This window comes from Acartia tonsa, chromosome 10 (assembly GCF_053477335.1).
Source record: "Acartia tonsa isolate MP-2025a chromosome 10, ASM5347733v1, whole genome shotgun sequence".
In the NCBI taxonomy this organism is placed as follows: Eukaryota; Metazoa; Arthropoda; class Copepoda; order Calanoida; family Acartiidae; genus Acartia; species Acartia tonsa.
Window position 1 is genome coordinate 5735210 of NC_137269.1, and position 13652 is coordinate 5748861.

Genomic DNA, 13652 nt, shown 5'->3' on the forward strand with positions numbered 1-13652 from the left:
ATCTAAATTGTTGTTTTTTGTAAAAATCTGAGATTTTCTTTTTTTTACACAAATTTCCCCAAAATCGGGAATTTTTATGCAGAGAAATTATGTCCAAAAAAAATTCTCCTATACTCACTGTTTACGCAAATGTGTCAAAACTTCCCCCCCTCTTATATATCGATTACAACCAAATAACTACTTACCCTCCATAGGATCGTAATCTAGACTTTCAAGGAAGGAAACAGAAGAAGTATCAAAGCGTTTTTCTGGGGACATGGATCTTCTAACTTCTTGTGAATCTATGATATGTACTTTATAAAAAATACAGTGTAAAAATGTGTTTCTTATGTCTGTAAAAAGCCAAAAGGTGGGAGTTTATGTGCTACGTTTTGTAAGCAGATCTAAAACACAAAATAACTCAACCCAAAAAGATCTACAGCCCTGGGATTTGGCATGGTAGTTGCTTCTATAAGGAAGAAACGTCAGAAGAACCACAGTTAAAGCCGAATAACTGCCGTTCCCCCACCAAAAATTCACCTTCCTAAATTTACAGCTTTGAATCATTTTAGACAAACTTACTTTTTTCTTAAACAATTCCCTTGTTATTGTACTTTTAAAAATACTGCCTCTTTTTTTTATTGATTTTATGGAAAAAAATGCTTTAAAAATTGTTTTATAAAGAAATCATTCCTGGTGAATTAGAACCACTATTTTCAACTAATGACACATCACTAGGCGCTGGAGACATAGATTGAGATCCGTTATCTTTAATTGTGACAATTTATTTATATTTTATGTAATACTTAACCCTTACAGATCAGGTAGCAAAAAAAATTTGAAAAAATTCTAAATAAATCTTAATTTCTACATTATGACTTTTGTGTATAAGGTAGAAACCTAAAATTTTTTGGTGAATACTTAGATATCAATGACCTTCTGAGAAAAGTGATATTATGACCGTTTGACCGTTCCCTGACCGACTTTATGACCGATTTTTGTCCGGCTTTTACTACATACATATATTATGAATATCGTGGCTTCTATTACAGCTAGAGACCTATATTTTTTTTTGGTAAATCCTTGAGCAATAATAAACAGATAGAAATATTAATTTGCGCCGCCAACCGCCGTTTTACCGTCGTAACCGCCGAAAATGGCGGTTTCCGTTATTTGCCGTTTTTCGGCGATGCTCAGAAAAAATAATTTTTTTTTATGAAAAATAAAAGTTCGTCCTAAAATTTGGTCATCCTAGCTGCAAAATTGGCCGCTCTACAGCTGTTTTAAGATTTAGCGGCTGGCCGCTAAAAAGCGGCTAAGGAGCGGTCTGACTGCTATGACTAGAAAAAGTAATTTTCTCTAAAAATACACATGAACCACCAGAAAAAATTTTACGTCTTTATCTGTACCAGGAGCCGATCTATTAAGGTCCCGATCTGTAAGGGTTAATATAAGTAACATTTCTAGAATATAGAAGAACAGCAAAAATAAATCGAATTCCAAAATACAGATTTCGGGTATAGTCCTTTTCGTGCAAACGCCTCTTAAGGGGCGTTTCTTCGTATTTTCATAGTAGCTTTTCTCCTATTTCTAGCCTATTGCCTAACCCTTCGGGGCAAACACCTAACCTAAAATAACCTATTAAAAGCCATCGTGAAAATTCGACGGAACGCCCCTTAAGCTTGAGGCGTTGTCACGAAAGGGGGTTATATCCCAAATTTCATTCTTAAAAGTCCAAAATATTGTTATTTTTATGTATCCTTCAATGTCTTTTTTTTATGCAATATAAAAACACTAGCGCCAACGCCCCTAGAGGCCTCTAGGTTTACATAAACTGTTTTTTTTCTCAATAAATGTTGAGATCAGTTGTTTACCAAAAATTGATTTTTGTCGCTAGATGGGGTTATTAATATCTCTTTTAGGGGGGTGGTGGTACTCCAACCAAAATAGCTATAATCCTTCACAGGACCTATGAGAAGCTACTCTTTGAAAGAAAACCATATGTCGGTTCAGCAGCGAGGTCCTTCGGTACAAACACACAGATAGAGATCCTGTTACTTTATTATAAGGACTAGCGGCTGTGCCCCTAGCATCTAGGGGCTCTATATTCGAAAGGCAGAAAAATAGCCTAAAACCATACCAAGACTAATTTTGAAAAAAATAAATAGCCTAAAACCATCTCAGAGCCTATAAGAGGCTTCACTGTAAAGAAGAACCATATCGGTTCAGCAGTTAGCGAGATCCTTTGCTACAGACAAAAAAAGCTTATTACTTTATATTATAGGATATAGAAAATATATAAATAAAAAGTCTAATATATTCCTTGTTGAACTAAAGTTGGAGTGAGAGTGGTGTTAAATCCAACTGTCATATTGTGACCTTAAAATAAAGGGGACATTTTATTGAAAATAGGTGAATAATAGACCCATGGAACCACCCTAGTAAATAACAACATAGTTATCAAGCAAAACATTTTTAAATACATTCGAGTTAAAAATAAAATTTAAATAGTTATTTATTGCATCATATTTATACCTAGAAAGCTTTCTGCTGTGAGTAAAATTTAAAAAAAAATTACAATTTCGTTGGCCAAGGCTTGGTCCAACAAACAGGCATAAACTTTATGATTTAATTTTATTATTCGTAGAAAACTGTCTTTATTAAGATATGATACATGATTTCTAGTAAAGCTCAGAACCGGTTTGAATCCAGTGGATTTTAATCGGATAAATGTAAACCAGTTATCAATGCTTTGTTTAAGTCTAAAATACCAAATATTTTCTAATGTATATTATCAGGAATTTTTAAAAAGAATAAAACTTACCAAAGTTAACAGAAGAATTAACTTTTATAGCATGGCTGATATCAAGTCTATAAATATTCATATTTTACATTAACACTATTTAAGATGTTAGAAAACTGACAAATCGTAACAAACTAAAAACACGTAACAAGGATGACAACGGGTATAAATGCGAAGCTCAACTAATCAAACGGTCATGTAAAAAAAAAACATTTACAAATAATGTAGAGTAGGACTAGGTAACACATTGCATATTCAAAATTATTTAGAAATCTAATCGATCCCAAAATTGCTTAAATACATGATTCTTAATTTGGACACTTACATTTTACAGAGATGCTTTGCTTGTAACATTATGCCTAAACTCCCTAGAAATCAATATTCCAAAATTCAAGTAATATAATAGGATACCTAAATAAATACCTAATGTACTTAAGTTTAATAAAAAAGGTTAAAATTATCATGCTTAAAATTTAAACATACTGCCTTTCTAGTAATGATCATGATGTTGCTACGCTTTCTAAATTGTACCAGACTGTTACAGAAATTGTGATGCCAAGTTTGAAATCGATAAGACAATTATAACATGCCTAAAAAAAAATCATAATAGCCATCAGTTACGGACAGACCGTGAAAAAAATCCTTCACAAGAAATTAATGCAAAACAAGGATGACAACATCCATAAAAGCGAAGCTCTGAAACGATATGACAGAAAAACATTAACTTTTGTTGAGTGTCAGAACTGAATAAACAAAATATGAAAATATAAGGTTTGACAAAATTATACGTAAATTTGTTGCAGAACTTCTTAAATACAGAATTCTGTTTAAAAGGACATAATGACATTTTAATACTTGATTATAGAGATGCTTCGCTCATAATATTATACCTTATTGTAATAGGAATCAGTAATCAAAAAATCAGATCAATCGGATGATTTTATCACATATAAAGTTGTTATTAAAAAAGTAAAAAAATCAACATGTTTAAAATGGACGTACGGACATTCTGGTAACGATTATAGAGTTGCTACGCTTTCTAAATCGTACCTAACTACTACAGGAATCACCATGCAAAGTTTGAAATCGATAGGACAATTCTAACATTCCTAAATTAAAGAATAAAAGCTAACTATCTCGGACGGAAGGACGTACGGACGGACCGACCCTAATTATAGAAAAGCTTCGCTTTTAAAAAGGCTTGTATGTTAAAAATATAAAAGTGTAATGAAAATATATTCCTGTCAGTAGTTTGATCCAGATCAGCCAACACAGGTATACTCGTGACGTCAGCAAGGCTAGATCTAGACAACAAATTATCAGGGATCTAGAGGGATAAGACAATGGACGATCAATTGATGTACATCCCCACAAAATTAGCATTTTTGTAGATTACAATTAGTGGTAAAATGTTAGGACACTTAACTTAATGAGCCTACCAATCAAAATTTAATTAAAGCCCCCAGAAATATTATGCCAACGAATAAAAACGTTACTAAAAAACTTTGGGGACTAGTGTAAAAAAACAGCCCAATGTCCTCTCTCTCCCTGGAAAATATACATTTCTTTATTAAAACATTATAACAGAGAAGAAACAAATATTTTAAAACAAAGAGGGAAGTCATTTTCTAGTAAATCCCGTAAAGGTGTGTGTTATAAGGCCTAAAAATAGTAGTAGAACGATAAGGTGCTCTATATAGTGGTATTCCCTATTGAATAGAACAATAGGGAAATTTTTTTTTTTTTTGATAACCGTACCTGGAATATCTATCATAAGAAATTTCTATCAAATGCTTTGTTTGGCTCAAACTGACAAAAATAAAAAAAAATATATAATTATAATAATAATGTTTTCTATAGGTACAAGGTAAAGGTTAAGAACAATCTATACCATTAAATAAAGGAAGAAGCTATTCTTTCAGGTTGTACGAGCAGTGAACATTAAAATGAAACTTTAACAAATCGCTAATACAATGACTTAGTGAAACAAACCAACACAACAAGTTACATACAGACAATTTTGAAAACATTCAGATATACAATCTATATAAGAAGGTAAGAGATTCAAAGTGGAGGTTGCATGTCATATTCTTTCTTTGCTTGTTGTGTAGTATGTCATTTTTAGTTTCAAATCCTATTTTAAAGCCAGAATATTTTTTTTATAATAAAGATTGACCAAAATATAGTTGAAAAACAAGTTAGTTTTTTGATAATGAAAGTTTAATTTACAGAAAAAAATGTTCTAAAATGTAGTTGTTCGCTGTAGTGAAATTGAAATGAAACAATGCACATTGAAACCTTCTACTTCAAAGCAAACAAACATGAAATTCCACAAACATAAAACTAATTTTTGTCACCTTGAATAAATCAACCTGTAAAGAATGGCTTCTTCCTTTATTTAATGGTATAGATTGTTCTTAACCTTTACCTTGTACCTATAGAAAACATTATTATTATAATTATATTTTTTTTAATTTTTATCAATTTGAGCCAAACAAAGCGTTTGATAGAAATTTCTTATTTTTTAAAGATATTCCAGGTATGGTTATCAAAAAAAAAAAAAAATTTCCCTTTTGTTCTATTCAATAGGGAATACAAATATATAGAGCACCTTATCGTTCTACTACTATTTTTAGGCCTTATAACACACACCTTTACGGGATTTACTAGAAAATGACTTCCCTCTTTTAATAATACAATTTAATTAACTAAAGTAATTTTAGTTTAATGTCAAGATAAGGGTCTCTCATATTATTTCTTTTAAAATGTTAATCCTAATAGTATTTTTCTAGAAAATGTTTTTTTAAACAAACATCTGCAATATCTAGGTATTATCTAAAGAAACCTGTTTGCAATGCTTGTTGTATCTCCAAGACTGGAACAGTTTAGGTCTATGGCAGGTACTAATGACTTTCCAACTAAAAAAGAAACAAAATCAAAAATTTTACAAAAATGATTCATAACTGATATTGGCATGGTACAATTGCCATACAGAAGTGTAAGGGTGTGTGTGTGTGCAAAATCTCAGTATTTGTCTTATTTTCAAGAACTGTACATTTATAATTATAACTCCACAGATATAAAATTATATATTTAGAAGCTTTGATATTACAAGATAGTTAATAAACGGCTCTAACAAAATGTACCTAAACTTGTATGGCTGTCGCCTCTGGAGGTAGCTGTAGTTGATCTACTTGAATTCATCCCTAGCGGAGATAAGGCTTCCAAGTTGGCTGTTTTTGACATAGCAGAGGCATCTTTTTACAATTATTTTTGTTTCATTTAGATGTTGTTATCATATTCATTATTATTTAAGTTTCTATAAGTAAGTTATTTTTAGTAGCGCAGCTAATCTATATTTCACTTTGAATGTCCATCCGTAACGCTAATGGGGAAATGTGATTTTATCAACTTCTGTTCAAGATAGATTGTACTATATGTACATTATAAATGTTCTTATTTTAGATGACCAGAGGCACACCCATGAGAAGCAAAGCAAGCCTACATAAACTATTTTCACTCCTGAGCATACCCCCCCTAATTTTTTCTCAATTACTGAAAGTCTTGTACTTTCAGATAATCAATAATGTCAGATTCCTAAAGCTCAGGATTGGAACAGTTTTTTCACCTCCTCTATTACCACTCTACTATTACCCCACTATTACTCAATTAATCAGCATTTTCTTATTATCATTAAGAACCTAACAATGGTAATATGTCGTGATTCTGCCTTATAAGAGCTTAAGAACTGTCAGTCATTTTCTCTTCCTAATGAGGTGAGACATTATCAGGAAATATACATCCCTGACATAGATGGCTGATTTTTTTCCTAACAATTCCCTAAAATCAAATGCTATTTAAATCTCTTTGTCAGTATTACAATCAATGATTTTTTTGTGTTTCGCTACTTTTGGATTTTAGTCATCCTTGTTAGATAATCTACAGATTTTTAATAATTAAAAAATATCTTCATAACAAGTACAAACTAACAGATTAATACTTGACAAATAACTTTTAAATGGAATAGGTAGGTAGGTACTTTTTTAATTTCAAAACCCCAAACAAATAATATATTTTTCCTGTAGACACATTGTTAAGCCTGACTGCAAGATGGCGTCTGGATTTCAATACATCCACTTGTGGAGATGCCCTAGAAAAGTAAAATGATTATTTCCACTACAAAATATTCAGCCTAAACTTCGGCTTCTAAAGATTATGTGATGACTTATATCATAGGTTTGAGTCTGTCTAATCAAAGAATGTTCTAATTACTGTTAAATTAAGTTTGCGCATTCCCAAAAGATTAAGCAAAAGAAACCTTGTTACCTTAATTGAGGTGATCTAATATTTTCAGGTAGACTGGTTGTTAAGCTTGAAACACTGCTTCCTAAATAAAAAAAAATATGACAACATCTACATATAAATACACAATAAAAAAAATAAAATACGAAAATAATTTTTGGATCATGGAAAGAAAACAAAGTTGCGGATTCCCCGTATTTTCACAGTAGCTATTCTCCTATTTCAAGCCCCTGCGGAGGGTTTTAGCCCTGCGGGGCAATCATTAACACTTACTTAACCAAACCTAAAATAACCTTTCAAAAGCTACTGTGAAAATAAGATGAAACCCGAAACTTCGTTTTCTTTCCATGATCCTAATTTTTTTAACCATAACTGGAGAATGTCAGATGACATTATCAATAAGAAGAGGGGTAATAACTTGGTCCAAAATAGGCGCAACTCATAACATTGCAAAGTTAGGACTTCAAGACAATACAGTCGAAGAGTTAATTGTTTGTTGAAAGTTAGTTTACCGGGTCAAAAAAAGAATATTTATATTAACTTCCTTTAATTATTGGGGAGGGCTAGATTTAATAAACAAGGATGAAATGAAGCATCTCGTCAAAGCAAAACTTACCAGAATTAGAATTAGCAAAGGCAAAGCCAGATAGAATAGGCCTAGAGCGTCGATTTGATGAAAATACAATTCGTCTTCTAAAGGAAGAATCCAAACCTAAAATAAAAGACTTTATCATAAAAACGTTCTTTTTTTAGAGTAGGAAATTGAATAAAGCCAAAAAAAGAACTGAAAAAAAACACTACCTATTATTTTTAATCTGTTTCTCTTTACAGTTTTGTTAGGATTTTTGTGAATAGTCCCTTTCGTGGCAACGCACCTTAAGGAACGATTCGTCGTATTTCTAAATTGCTCATTATAGGTTAGGTGACTGTCCCACAAGGTTAGGCAATTGGCCCCGCAGGGGCTAGAAATAGGAGAAAAGCTGCTGTGAAAAATACGAAGAATCGCCCCTTAAGGTGCGTTGCCACGAAAGTGACTATACCCGAATTTTTCAATTTTTTTTATAAATCCAAAGAAAGGGGAAATTTACGATTCAATTTCTATTTTATGGCAAACAAGCACAAAATGTTTTTTTTTATAACTTACTTTCATCCATAACCGAAGTATTTTGACCAATTTCCGTTGTTTCGTTGGGATTGCCGTTTCTGTTATCAGTTTCAATCATCATACTTTGGTTCTCCTCATCTTAATAAAACCATAGTGTAATGTTTTTAGGAGACATTGAGTTGTTTATTACAATAGTCCCCAAAGTTTTATAATAAAGCTTTCTTATTCGTTGGATTAGGGTAAAGCGGGGCGATCTCGGTTTTGAGGTGAAGTCGGTATTTTTTTGACCACCTTCATTAAATAACATTTTCTCCATGTTCTAATCGACTGACAGAAAAAAACATAAAATCAAATTTGTTCCTTATTAAATTGCCTACAAAAAAGTATAAAATGAAATTTTTGTGAGATGAATTTTTAGGGTACTTATTGGGTCTTAAAGTCGGACGACAAAAAAAATTTTTTTCGATTTTTTTGCTTCGGTCGGAAAAACTGTAAGTTGGACAAAAACTGGTAAGAGCTAGAGCTTAGACGTCTTCAGGGGACTTATTAAGAATCTAATAGGCTATCCATTTCCGTTTAAAACTTTAAAAAAGCTTGTATAGTTTTTTCTTAAATCGACTAAAAGTGAAGCGGGGCGAATTCGGTTTTTTCACTTTTTATACTAACTTTTTCAATTTATATAAAAAAGTGAACTTTTCGAGAAAAAAAGTCAAATTTCTCGTACTTGGAAAAAATTTATTTTTTTTTTGTAGAAAAAATTGTCTGATCTTCATAATTTTTTTTGTGAATGCTCTTTATTACATTTAGCAACTTTAACCTTTTGGGCATGCTGTAATTAAATCACTATGTCATAGGTTTTTTGAAGCTGGAAAATCGACCACAGATTTTGCCAAACTTTTCTCTTTTTTTCAACTTGATTTTTTTAGGAAATTTTGCTAATAGAACTAATTTTTTTTTGGCCAAATCTATTCAAAATTGCCTGAATTTTAAGGATCAGGCCATTAAAGTCATAAAAAGTTATTTTTTCTAGTAGTATTTTTATGTTTTTTATCAAAAAAATTTTCGAAAAAAAAGTCAAATTTCGCGTACTTCGGAAAAATTATTTTTTTTGGTAGAAAAAATTGACCTATCTTAATAAAATTTTTTGTGCATACTCTTTATTACATTTAGCAACTTTTACCTTTTGGGCATGCTGTAATAAAATCAATACGTCATCGATTTTTTGAAGCTTGAAAATGCCGTACCGACTTCGCCTCAAGGCGGGGCGAAGTCGGTGCCGTTTTAGAGATCAATTTTGACAAACTTCCCAATTTCCTAGGTTTACGTCCCTTTAGGACCTGATCGACTTTTCCGAGATCTTTCTACTGGTCTTGGTCCCATTTAAAAAAAATAATTTTTACGATTTGCAGGTTCAAAAAACCGAAAAAAAGACCGAGTTCGCCCCGCTTTACCCTACCAACTTTAGGGACTTTTATCTAATTCTAATTAGTTGGTTCATTAAGTTGAGTGTCCAAACGTTTCAACAGTATTTACAATCTACAGAAGGATTTTTGTTGTGTATCATAATTGGGAATGTACATAAATTTATCGGCCATTGTCCTATCCCTTTAGATCCCTGAATGTTTTGTTATTTACTGTTAATTAAGAAAGTTAAAGTAAAAAAAATTAAAAATATCCGAAACTGGAAAAAAATTTCTTATAATCTTTAGGTATAAAAGTTATAATGTGTAAAAATTTAAAAAGTAGTACAATTAAACATTAAAATTGTAAAATTATTTCTTTTAGGGTTGACAATCCGCCCAGTTTTTGAGCGGGATTCGGATTCTTACAAAAAACCGCCCCCCAAAAAAGGATCAATCCGTGGATTGCGGATTCTTGTTTATTTTTGGCTGATTTTCGGATTGTGGATTCACGGTCTTTTTATAAATATAAAATTTCTAGCACCTACAACCCTTACTTAGCCCTTTTAACCCTTACCTAACGTAACCTAAAATAAGCATGAAAATCTACAGTAAAATAAAATACAAAAATAAACTTTGGATGCTATCCACCATTTTACTTGCATTTGAGAAACAATAAAATACTGTTTTGGTTTTTGTCTGCCACATTTAAAATATTTTTTTTTTGGTGCTACAAAAGTCATTGTGGATTCGGATTCTGGGTTCAAAATTTTGGCGGATTTCGTATTCGGATTGCCAAGCCCAACCCTAATTGTTTTTCATAAAAATTCTAATTTCCGTCCATTAAAATGTGAAGAATGTTTGTACCTGAATCTTGATGGTGGTTGTCAGTAGATTGATTTGCAGCCACAACGGAATTATTCATTCTCAAAGACCTGAATACAATAAAGAATAGAATAAACAAGATTACCTAGATTTAATGAAAACTGTTGCATTTTTTAAATGAAACAAAAATATGACTGTTCTTTCGTGTATAGACAAACCAATTTTACTCTGACATCCCTGAAATACCAAGTTTGTGATTTGTGACGGACACACACACAAGGAACTCTACTCGTGCTAGCTGGAGTGTCAGGGGACTATCCCCCCCCCCCCCTTACCTGGAAAGATGAACTCTACTCGTACTGGCTGGAGTGTCAGGGGACTCTCCCCCACCCCTTACCTGGAAAGATGAACTCTACTCGTGCTGGCTGGAGTGTCAGGAGACTCTCCCCCCCCCCCCCCCCACTTACCTGGAAAGATGAACTCTGCTCGTGATGGCTGGAGTGTCAGGGGACTAACCCCCCCCCCCCCACACTTACCTGGAAAGATAAACGCTACTCGTTCTGGCTGGAGTGTCAGGGGAACCCCCTCCCCCCCCCCCCCATTACCTGGAAAGATGAACTCTACTCGTGCTGGCTGGAGAGTTAGGAGACTCTCCCCCCCCCCCTCCCCTTACCTGGATGAACGCTACTCGTGCTGGCTGGAGTGTCAGGGCCCAGGGGAACCCCCCCCCACCCATTACCTGGAAAGATGAACTCTACTCGTGCTGGCGGGAGTGTCAGGGGACGAGGCAACGTAGGATTCTTCGTTAATCACCGTCATGTCAAATGCTGTTCGTCTTGGAGGTTCTGGGCTTGCCTAGAAAATAAAAGTTATATAACTTGTGATATAAAGTAAAACTTATTACAAAAGCTGTTAAGAATAATCCATTTTTTTCCTTTAAAACCTGCTACTGAAGCAAAGCATTTCCAGAAATGAGAAGATTTAGTATTAACATCAACTGTGTCATAACCAAGACGTTCAAATAGTACATATTAGATAAAGGATCATAGACAAGTGCATCTAGTTGCCAAGCAAAAGGTAAACAATTTTTGTAGTTCAAGAATGTACTATCCCTTAAATTCTTTAGAACTATATTCGTTAGCTTGAACAAATTAGTAAAATAATCAATATTCATGTACGATGACAATATTAGAGTAAAACACTAGAGGGAGAAAGGGTTAAATAACTGTATCTCCCCATCGCATCAACCTTGTGCAACCTTTCTATTGGGTCATTGAAAATCAACCAATGGTGACGCATATATTGACACCCTACAAGAAGGAACGTGTCAGACGTGCAACTACCTGGAGATCATCACCATCAGATCATCAGCAAAGTCATTCAGCCTACTCCTCACAGAGGACATCAGATTCAATCAATCAATCATATATTAACACAGCCAAAAAGCAGAAAACAATTTAGAAGCAGACAAAAAGGCCATTGAAAAGGGAAAAGAGGTAGTTGTCTATATATATTTATACTATAGATCTGTTATGACAAAGATATTCGATATCTACCAATACCATAATACCTGGTGGTGTCTATTAGATCTTGAATGGACAAACTGTTCTTGGTTTTCATCAAACACATCATCCTCCATTATTGAGGCATTTGCGTCACCATTCTCCATTATTGAGGCATTTGCGTCACCATCCTCCATTAAACTTTCGTTTGCTTCATAGTTTATTTGAGGTTCTTCATTCTAAAAGAAATATTATATGAATAATAACATTTATAAGGTCAAAAGGGGGGGTGGGGGCGAAAGTGACACTTTTTGAAACCAAAACTAAGAGTCAACAAAGGAACTCAACTAAAAAAAGGGTTACAGGTCTGAGATTTTGCATGGCAGTTGCTTTATAGGGGTACAATATGGAACTGTGAAGAAACGGCGGCGCAACCGCCGAAAACCGCCGTTTCCCGCCGTAATTTTTGTTGCCTTTTCTCGGCGGTTTTCGGCGGTTGCGCCGCCGTTTCTTCACATTTCCATATTGTACCCCTATAAAGCAACTGCCATGCAAAATGTCAGACCTGTAACTCTTTTTTTAGTTGAGTTCCTTTGACTTTTAGTTTTGGTTTCAAAAAGTGTCACTTTCGCCCCCCCCCCCCCCCTTTTCAAATTTTATGGTTAGATGATTTTTTAGGGGCAGTCTTGGTAAATACTAAAATAGCCCTCAGAAATCAGCTAATCAGAAAACAGCTGAAATCACAAAATTTTTCTTTTCGAAGTAATTCAGTTGTTTGTTATACAACCTATATCTTCGTTAGTCTAGTGGTTTGTAAAGTAGTCTTTGGGTATTTGATTTAGTTACCATAGGAACTTTTTTTCTTAAAATCATATTAGCTAAAATACCAAAAGATAAGTTTTTATCTCAAGCCCTAGTCATTTATTGTCGTATGTAATTTGGATAAAATGATTGGGAATTAATACCATCAACCCCTACCTACCTATTTTCTTAATGTAAGTTTTGGGTATAGTCCCTTTCGTAGCAACGCCTCTTAAGGGGCGTTTCGTCATATTTTTCACAGTAGCTTTTAATAGGTTAGGTTAAGTTAGCTTAGGTGATTACCCCGTAGGGTTAGCACCCCCCGCAGGGGCTAGAAATGGGGGAAAAGTTACTGTGAAAATGCGATAAAACGCCACTTAAGAGGCGTTGCCACAAAAGTGACTATACGATAAGTTTTTTATATAAATCCAACATTTTAATATTTTTATGGAGTACCTGAACGTTATCTGGCAACACTAGGACTCTTTGTGGAGCTGCCAAACGTATAGGTAGCCTTACATTTCCGGGCCTTTCACCATGGGGCACTTCATTTTCTGATCTTTCAACTTCTGTGCTTTCTAAATTTAAATAATTTGGTGAGAAAACAGATTTTCTAAAAGGCCTCAAAAATTTCTATTATTGCAATTTGTTGCGAACCACATTTTTGAAGGTGTTGCTGCATAGATTAAGGTGGCTGAGAGGATTTCATACAGATACAAGCCATGATTTTTAACAACAAAAATATAATGTTGATCTACACAATTATTTAGGATTAGGAGGTACCCAAACATTGTTTAAACAACTAAAATATTAAAGTTTCTTATTACCTCTGTTACCATCTACATGGTTAGCAGTCATGGGCATGGTCATCCTTGTCAGCTGTATTCTGGGTCGTGTGGTTATAGGATGTCCTGCGACCATGGGTGATACCTACA

At 33.6% G+C, this 13652-nt stretch overlaps 1 protein-coding gene across 1 annotated transcript in view; it reads right to left on the reverse strand.

Moving 5' to 3' along the window:
- Window positions 1–13652, reverse strand: part of LOC145329250 (uncharacterized) — a 28689-nt gene that overhangs the window by 8692 nt on the left and 6345 nt on the right. The window contains exons 9-24 of the mRNA XM_080173301.1: window positions 13545–13647; window positions 13174–13295; window positions 11985–12155; window positions 11154–11269; window positions 10457–10524; window positions 8229–8327; window positions 7701–7796; window positions 7109–7169; window positions 6862–6932; window positions 5929–6039; window positions 5628–5700; window positions 4024–4086; window positions 2804–2850; window positions 2302–2358; window positions 673–747; window positions 186–281 (exon numbers count right to left, since the gene is read on the reverse strand). Of these exons, the coding sequence (XP_080029427.1) occupies window positions 186–281; window positions 673–747; window positions 2302–2358; window positions 2804–2850; window positions 4024–4086; window positions 5628–5700; window positions 5929–6039; window positions 6862–6932; window positions 7109–7169; window positions 7701–7796; window positions 8229–8327; window positions 10457–10524; window positions 11154–11269; window positions 11985–12155; window positions 13174–13295; window positions 13545–13647 (1429 nt within the window). The remainder of the gene's footprint in view (window positions 1–185; window positions 282–672; window positions 748–2301; window positions 2359–2803; window positions 2851–4023; window positions 4087–5627; window positions 5701–5928; window positions 6040–6861; window positions 6933–7108; window positions 7170–7700; window positions 7797–8228; window positions 8328–10456; window positions 10525–11153; window positions 11270–11984; window positions 12156–13173; window positions 13296–13544; window positions 13648–13652) is intronic.